The sequence below is a fragment of the Saccostrea cucullata genome, unplaced genomic scaffold (assembly GCF_032062105.1).
Source record: "Saccostrea cucullata isolate Sc308-1 unplaced genomic scaffold, CSIRO_AGI_Scuc_v1 ctg12189, whole genome shotgun sequence".
Taxonomy (NCBI): Eukaryota; Metazoa; Mollusca; class Bivalvia; order Ostreida; family Ostreidae; genus Saccostrea; species Saccostrea cuccullata.
In genome coordinates, this window is record NW_026931172.1 from 1 (window position 1) to 9858 (window position 9858).

Here is a 9858-nt window from a genome sequence, read left to right on the forward strand (position 1 = left end):
ACTGTCATATTGTGGAATGAGATTTCTGGGTTTAAGTCCAACCACCATTATTACAGTTATACATAAAATTATGATCTAGAATAGTAAATAGTACATCATGGTACACTAGGTATCCACATCATCTTATTAGCTACTGATATCTATCGGTATACTATTCACGGGTGCTTGAAGACAGAAATACCCCCTTCCCCGCTCCCCATCCGATAAGACCTCTGGGTCTGTTCGGCGTATGTTTTTCTCATTTATTATCTTATACGGTAGATGACACATTTGTAATTTTATCATCATTTTGGAAATTGGCTTTAGCAAAATTACTATAACAAGAGGCCCAAAAGGTTGGAAAATGGTTATGTACGTACTATGTACATGTACAAGCATATAAGCAAACGAATGAAATGATAATGACTTTCGTCAAGAGAACCATTTATTTGTTACTCTGTATTTTTTCAACTTACAGAGAATCAAACCCAGGACACCTGTCTAATGACAGGTGACCCAATACCCTACCCACAACACTACAAATGGTAACTAAAGGTTATTGTGCACTAGCTTTAATTTAAAAACAGAATTTTTAAATTTTTCAGCATATGTGTGTAATAAGGAATTTTTTTTTAACACGCATCAATGTCCTTTCCTACTTAAATGAACTATTCTGTTTTTCATCAAGAATTTTTCAATGTTTCAGTGCAAGGATATACCTAATAACAGAACATTTATATTTGTGCAGTAACTTTTATCTATGATATGCCTATATGTACACTGAAAAAAGTTTTCCATATTTTTTTTCAAATCCTGAGTCATTCCCCATAGGACGATTTTCGAGGACGATATTTCAATTTAAACAATTGAAAAGAGAAAAACGACATTTAAAAATCGCAACATTGAAGCAAAGTAGTTAGGTACCTGAATACTTGAGCCGTGGTTCGCAATTTTGGTTATGTATAGGTCTATGTACAAACATATAAGCAAACGATAATGACTTTCGACAAGAGAACCATTTATTTATTACTCTGTATTTCTTCAACTTACAGAGACAAAAAACGACCCGATTGTCGAAGTCTTTTAGTTATCTTGTAGGCCTACTCGAGACAAATTAATCTCCCATGCATCTTTGTTGTACTTTCGGTTTGACAAATCGTCTAAATTTAAACTCTCCTTCGATCATGCATCCCGGAAATAACTGAACATCGTATTTTTTATGCGTTTTATTTGAAAATTAATGTACCTTTCTTTTTACTGTAAGTGAAATCGACGTCAGGCATTTTTGATGGAATAAGCGTCGGGCGCGTTTGACGTAATAACGTCACTGACGAGAATAACGTCATATAGCGTTATTTCACGTGGTATGGGTAATTACCTTAAGTCAGCCAAACCACTAGCAAATTAAAGTTTATGCAAGATAATCTTGTCGTTCTATATATCTGTACACACACAGTCTGTTGATGTGGCCTGATCCCATCCAAACTAGGTGATTTTTCTCGTCATATCCCAGACCCAATGGTGTAAATATCCCATCTTGTTTTGTTGATAGAATTGACAGCAGGAGACCGTCCTTGTTAATCATGTGTATTGTGTGATCCGTTCGACTACAGATCAGTATATTTAAGAATGTGTCTACGCAGGTTCCATGTGGAACAAAGAACATCCATGGAAATACTTTTGATTGTCCTCTGTAAGTGAAACGATAATTTCCATTATGGTCTGTGACCACCACGCCACGCCATGCATCGGAAACAATAATATCTCCATTATGGTTCTCTTTGATATAGATAGGTTCACTATATAATTTCTGGCCTGAGTTGTCGTACTGGATGATTTGTACTGGTTGTACATTACTGTTAAACCGAATGACTTTGACCACTGAGTTAATGATAGAGTTTTTTGTATCATATCTCATCATGACCAGCAAATCTCCAGTTGAGGCTGAGTGACAGATACACCATGGATCCCACAGTTCTGTTCTCTTTATCAGTGTCGACTTTGTAGCGTTGTCTGCACTTAGTTTGTTAATGTTCCAGTCCTGGTCTACATAAATTAGTTCTCCTGCATTGTTTACCGCATGTACACCATAATATTCATTTACATCTGACAAATGATGAAGACATTCACCTTTAGAATTTGTCAAAATTAAATTAAGTCCACCACTGACCCAAATTTTATCTTGTGTCACAAAAGAAATGTGAATACTATGAATTAAGTCAGTCACAGTAACATACTTCTTTAACATTCCTTTTTGCATCAGCTTTAACATTTTTTCAGCTCTAACTTTTCTTTTTTGTGTCTCTGTGATTTTGATTTCAACAAAAAAGTTCTTTATGTCTCTTTTATTGATTTCTCCCCATAAGCTGCATGTTATGTTATCTGGAAGTTCTTTTGGTTTGGGGACAGGGATTTTCTTTATGAACAACAGAAACCTGACAGACTTATTTGCCAGTTTTTCAAATCTATTCACATAATCCTTCATTTTTTGATGCTGTAAGGCAAAACTAATATAAGAATTTGTTTTTTCATTAGGTGCCTTACTATGCATATAGATAAGTTTTTTCAAGTTTTCTGCTTTCACCGTAAGCTTATGTTGGATGCTGGAAAATTGTGCTTTCAATGTTTTTACATCTTTTTTGACTAAAGACTTGAGCCTTGCTGAAATTGCACGATTGTATGGTAGAATATCATCTCTCATTTGAATGATTCGTTCTCTGTGTTCCTGTCTTTGAACCGTGCAGGCTAATTTGATATCCAGAATTTCATGATCTTGATGTTTATCATTTTTATCACAGATTGGACATTTACAGGATTTGCACCAGTTTTTATATTTGCAGTCTGGGTGTATATCACATAACTCTGGTGTTATAAAGTCTCTATGCTTTAAGCGGTATATAACGACATCATGGTCTTTGGTATCGAGATACACGACGTGTTTCTGCTTACAAGGCATACAGAAATTTTGTTCACATTGTCTGCAGTAGAATTCCACATCCCTCTGACACTGACTGCATTGAAGCACTTTAATTTGTGTTGTGATATCCTTATTCATTGTGCTACTTAAATATATTTTCTCATTTAAATTAAAAATGTCGTTTCAAGGGACAGTCTACAATAAAACAAAATATAATGTATTCTTAGACATTAATTTTCGTGATAAGTAAAATGATTTAAGGATGACGTTTACTCAGGTTTCAGAAATCAGAGAGATAATTTCATAAAGTATAATATATTTAATCAAAAATTGTTTTAAATGGATAAAATAACTAAGTTTTATTTGAATATCAATTTAAACATTTAATATGTAAGTCTTTGAAGAAAATATACAGGAACAAAACTCAATGTATGGCTATGCAGAGGAAATTCGAACTAAATTTTTAATTTTTGAATTTTTTTTTTTTGGGGGGGGGGGGGCAATATTAATCACAAAATAAATATTATATGTATTTTAAGACATCAATTTGAAAATTTTATATGTGTTTAAGCTCATAAATTATTTCAAAAAAATTAATGTTATGACATCAAGAAATTCAAAAACATGTACAAAAACCACTCCAGTCAGCATATCTAAATAATTTGATCATTGACCCCATATAATATTAATACCATGAAAATGAGGGTTACAAAAGTAATCCGAGGCTATATAAATAATTTAGAGTTCATATCACTCAGATTTTTGCAATACTTGATTAAAAATAGGAAAAAAAAATAATTATGACAGAGGAGATTCGGACTGTAATAATTATCACGTTTACAGCCCAAAATCTACTCATTTCTTTATATAGAGAAACTCTGTTCCCTTGCCATAATATTTCATTATTTATTTTTGTTGCTCTTAGTGTGAAAAATTGAGGCATTTCCCGAGAAATACTCAAGGGCCCTAGCTTGAAAACGAGGTCATTGATCTAGTTATTTGAAATCGAAATTTAACACAAGAATCATAGGTGTACAATGTGCAATAGGTGGTATTTCGTTCTTATCAGTGGAATTTTCAGTCATCTGAGTAAAGGTATACCTAAAATTTTAAAATGTACGTCTAGTAAAATTGTTCACTAAAACAAGAATTTTAACCCCCCTCAAAGTGAATAACAAGTTATTCGGAAAAAAGTCAGAATGCAAGTATGTTTATAATCAAATAATTTGCAAATGTTTGTTGTATTTTTCTTACCTTTCAATGTCAGTAAATATTTGTTTTTTGAAATTGACTAAATAGGTTTGTTTTAAACTATGTCATAATAAAAGGAGTGTTTGAAAAATAGGAAAAAATAAGTGAGTCTTTTCAATATAAGCTTACTCATAGATTTTTATCACATAATAAACTACTTTTTCAAATGAAAATTCAAACTTCACCACAATGTTTAATTTGTAAAAAAGAAGATACTTTAGAACACAAATTTTATTACTGTACTTGTGTTGCAACTTTTTGGAACCATTTTCTAACATGGTGGAATGATCTACATATATTCAATGTAGAAAATCTTTCTTGTCAAAATGTTATATTAGGTCTATATGAGAGAAAATGTGACTGTTTGAATTACTGCATTTTGCTTGCAAAGTTATATATACATTCAGTGTCAGTATCTAATTTAGATGTCATTAGAAAACTACCTGAGTTTCACAACTTTTTAAATCTGTTGAAAAAGAAATTACTGCTTAAAAAAGAAGTGTATTGCTCAAATAGTAATTTAGATAATTTTAATGAAATCTGGCAACCTGTATTAGATATATTATAATCAATGTCTTGGAATTTATTATATTTTTATATACTATGCTATTTAATTAAGTGTTAAAATCAAAATGTAATTTCCCCTGTAATGGATTTCTTTGTAAAAATAATGAACAGTTAATTTGTATAAAATTATGTAGATAGTAAGCTCCACATTAAAGTTTAATCATTTATAAATCAGAAACATTGTCCTATAAGTAGATAGATGTTATTGTCTATAGTTGAATTTGTTGCATGCTTTTCTATTTTATAATTTTGTATATGACGAAAGAGCCAATAATAAAAAAAAAAAAAAATAAGTGAGCATAATAATGCATGTATGATCAAGATAAAATAATTTGAAAACATTTTCCCTATTTTTCTTATCTTTCTATGTCAGTTAATGTCTCTGGTTTTATTGATCGTGGAGTACAACATGCAAAGCTTATCTCTTATTTTTACTAGCAAATTACTAACAAAGAAGTTGCATACTTTACCTATAATCAGCCATGCTAAAGAAAACGGTCTAAAATCAAGATAAACAGTATAGAAACCAAATAATTAAACAGTTATTCAACAACGTAAGAACTGTCCCAATGATTTAACCTTTCTTTCGAATTCTTAACTGACCCTGATAATATACGTGCGTAATATAATGTGGGAAGGCAGTTACTCAATAAAGTTCGACAGAAGGTAAAAATTCGGATTAAATATTAACTTCTAGAATAAATTCACCACATGTTTGTCAAACTGATCCTGAACACTTTTTGTACTTGACAAATTAAGTGTCCTAAAACTATTAGAAAAAGGTTAGTTAGCTTGAATTGTTCATATTAGTAATGGAAGATGCAAAATCACATTATTCTTATCCTGATTTTTCATATAATACTCTATAACATTTTCAGTGAAATGTTGACATTTAGACATTGAATAAAATTATTTTGTTACAGTGTTAAAGGATATCAAGATGAGATCCTTTCAGAGTGTGATCTGGGACCTATTTTACCTAAAACCAAAAAAAGTAACAAAATTATAGGATGCTGATTACTTTCTTTAGTTTGAATTGAAAAGGATTTTAATCTTTTTAAAATAATTCAACAAGATGTCTTGTGTTGGAATTTCTAACAACATTATTAATTTTGCAAAATTTTACAAACAACATAAGTATCATATATATAGAGTCAAATGCTGATCGACGTTTTTCATACTAATTTACACACACTGAATTAACTACGAATTTCATTCACTTTTTAACCGATTATAACAAGGAGCACACGTAGGTATTACATCTCGGTAAGGGATGCTCACTCCTCCATGGAATTGATCTCACCTCTGAACTTTCAAAAGCCAGCGTTTGCTCTGCTCCTGATTTGTATTCGTTAAACAAAACGATCTAAAAAACTGTTCGTTATCTCTATATCTCATGAATAAAAAGAAATATTAACGCTCATTGTGTGTGGAGCAGATCATTATTATTCATATAAATAAGATTGTCCGCAATCTCCTTGTCTGTTTGTCTGTATATTTTTGAAAAAGGTGAAGATAACGAACAGTGTTCGATCGCTAAGATTACTCACAATACAATTCTGTGAACATCGCATAAGAGGGACACATGGAAATTACAGAGGTGGGATCAGGTACCTGGGAGGTGTAAGTATCCCCTGTTGACCTGTCATCCCCTGCCTTGAGCCCTATTTATTGATCAAGAATACGGAACATTCTGTGGTCAAATTCAGCACAAAAAATTTTACAAATTGATATGTAACAAGTCAGCCAATACTAGTATTAGCAAATTAAAGTTAATGCAATAAAATCTTGTCGTTCTATAAATCTGTATACACTCAGTACGTTGTTGTGGCCTGATCACATCAAAACAAAATTATTTTTTTAGTCATATCCCAGACCCAATGGTTCAAACATCTCAGCTTCTTTCGTTGATAAAATTGAAAGGAGGTGACCGTACTTGTCATTCACATGTATTGTGTTGTCAAATCGACCACAGATCAGGATATTTAGAGTGCATCTACACAGATTCCATGTGGCATAAGAAATCCCAATGAAATTTCTTCCGGTAGTCCTCTGTAAGTGAAACGATATTTTCCTTTATGGTCTGTGACCACCACACCACTGATTGAATTAGACACAACAATATCTCAATTCCGATTCTCCGTGATATAGATAGGCTCACTATATAATGGTTCGCCTGTCTTGTGGTATTGGATGGTTTGGATTGGTTGTAGTGTACTATTATACCGAATGACTTTCACATCTGATAACGGTATGGCGGGGTTTCTTGTATCATATTTCATCATGACCAGCAAACCTTCAGTAGAGGCAGAATGACAGACACACCATGGTTCCCACAATTCTGTTCTCTTAATAAATGTCGACTTTGTAGTGTCTGCACTTAGTTTGTTAATGTTCCAGTCTTTGTCTACATAAATCAATTCTCCAGCACTGTTTACTGTATGTACACCATAGTATTCACTTACATCAAATAAATGATGTAGATTGTTATCTTTAGAATTGGTCAAAATAAGACTGTGTCCATCACTGACCCAAAACCTATCTGGTGTCACAAAAGAAATGTGAACACCATGATTTAAGTCAACTACAGCAACATACTTCTTTAACATACCTTTTGGCATTAACTTTAACATTTGTTCAATTCTTACTTTTCTCATTCCTGCCTCTGTGATTTTGATATCAACTACTAACTCGAAAATGTCCCCTGTTTTTATTTTATCATTAAAGTTACACACTGTGGTATCAGTAAGGTCTATTGTCTTGGGGATGGGTGTCGTCTTTATGAACAGCAAAAATTTTACAGGTTTGTTTGTTAGTTGTTCGTATCTGTGCACATACTCCTTTATTTTGTGATGCTTCAATATAAAGCTCATATAAAAGTTTGTTTTAAACAAAACATTTAGTGTCTTATGTATTGATTAGTTTTTTTTCAAGTTTTCAGCTTTAACCGTGAGTTGTTTTTGGATGCTGGAAAATTTAGCTTTTAAAGCTTTGGCGTCAGAATAAGGTTTGTTATCATGGCACGATTGTATAGAAGGCTCTTACCTCTAATATCAATAATTTTCCTCCTGTTTTCCTGTCTAGGACTTTGTATTATAATTTATAATTTTTATTATTAATTGGACATTCACAAGATTTGCACCAGTTTTTATATTTGCAGTCTCGATGTTTCTCACATGACTCTGGTATTATAAAGTCATCATGCTTTAAACGGTAAATAACGGCGTCATGGTCTTTGGTATCGAGGTACACAACGTGTTTCTGCTTACAAGGCATACACAGATTTTTTTTTAATGGACTGCAGTAAAATTCTACGTCATTCTCACACTGAGAGCATTGAAGCACTTTAAACTGTGTTGACATTCGTGTTCATGATGTTATTTCAGGGTACAGTCTACAATTAAAAAAGCATTTTAAGGGTACTTACACAAACTGATATCTTTATTCAGGCATATTCTTTATTGAACTTCTATTGTCTATTACCTTCTAAAATAAAATAACTTCCCTGTCATTCGTAATTTTAAAAATATCTGATAAGTAGCAAGTATTTCGGTACTTTGTTATTAGAATTATGCATTTAAACCAGTTTTTACATAATTTTTATTCTACTGTTTACAAAATTTTTTTATACTTTGAACCATTAAAATTGTGAGGGCGGAATAACCTTGATTAACTACTAACTTATCTATACACCTATTTTTGTAATTTCTTTTTTCTAGAGACAAGAAATATTTTGTAGACGTTTCTCCCTCTTCCCAACGTTTTTTTTTTTTGTGGCAATTTTTACTTAAGATCTAAATGTTATGCCTTTTAAGGTCTGTTAGTATATTAAATTTTTTTTAAATTTCATTTAGTAAGACTATATTTTCTTCAGATGGATCAGCTGACAGCCGGACAGTTTTTCATTTTGTTACCTAATTCTTTTAATGATGCTTCTTCTTCCTATCTACTTTTTCTTGCTTTTAACTTTGAATATTTAACAATAAACTCTTAATTCACACATATTTGTGTCCCATTTTAATTGATGGTCATTTAAATATCTACATTTCTCTTTTAAATATTATCATCTATTTTATGCATATAAAATCAGATGACTTTATTTTACGGGAAAAGGCATTAATTTTTGGTCGGGATCGGCCTGCGGCCATGGGTATTATATAAGTCGGAAAGCTCGGATTCAACATTCTCTTCATCAACTTGCTGGATACAGAGTAGGTTGAATATTTCTTTGTCAATTTTTTCATAATATTTGTAAGAAATTTCTTGCATCGGTCTTAAATATATTTAGATTTTGGTTAATGGATAATAAAGTTTGTATGTTCTTAAAGTTAGTCTAATCCAGCGTATATATTTTCTCTGGATTGTGCTGGATTTACAGCCCGATTAAATGTGACACGACTGCCATTCAACCAAAAAAGTTTGTCTCTAGTGAATTACAGTTAGTAATTTTTTTGTTTGTTATTTACTCTAACGAGCGGCAATGCCTCCCAATAAGAAGAACGCAGACTGAGTGACAACGAGGGGAAAGCATCAAGGTCAAAAAGGTCAAGGAAAAAGCGACCAGCGGTAGCGGTTGACGATAATCCTACAGTACAGGAACCAGGTCCTTCAGGAAGCATCGCCACCCAAGAGAATATAGTTTGTGCCAGAAAGTCAAAATCTCCCTCAGCACCTGCTTTGGCCATTGAATCTCAATCAGGTACAAGCATTGGTTATGAGATTCAATATGTAGATAGCATTCATTCACTATTGGCTAGCAATGTCTCTAACTCGTTGAAGTCTAAAATCATTAGTTCAACATACACAGAGATTAATTTGTTGTTTGATAACATTTCCGTAACAGAATTTTAAAAAGTTAATGAAAATGAGGAGTTGGTCACAAGAGAAGTTGTTAAACCTAGCAATAATTCAAAATATCAGTAATTGGACAGATGCATTCTTAGTTTATGCTAGCATTTATGCTTCAGCCCACCCAGAATCTTATCAAGGTTTGCTGAAATATTTACATGACATAAGACTTGGGACATCAAGATGTGGGGAGGGGGATTTGTGATGGAAGAAATATGACGAGCAGTTTCGACTTCGCCGCAGTATCGATCCCACCATAGATTGGTCTAAAGTAGACTGAGTTATGGTTGATGTTT

The 9858-nt window shown here is 32.4% G+C and overlaps 1 protein-coding gene across 1 annotated transcript; it reads right to left on the minus strand.

Annotated features, from left to right (window-relative positions):
• Window positions 1–1390: 1390 nt before the first annotated feature.
• Window positions 1391–3034, minus strand: LOC134231668 (uncharacterized). The gene has a single exon (XM_062713649.1). It carries the CDS (start codon window positions 3032–3034, stop codon window positions 1391–1393), a length of 1644 nt encoding a protein of 547 aa, XP_062569633.1.
• Between the last annotated feature and the right edge of the window lie 6824 nt (window positions 3035–9858).

Excerpts from the sequence above, each read along its gene's own strand:
- LOC134231668 (XM_062713649.1), bottom strand. The coding sequence starts at position 3,034 with ATGAATAAGGATATCACAACACAAATTAAAGTGCTTCAATGCAGTCAG.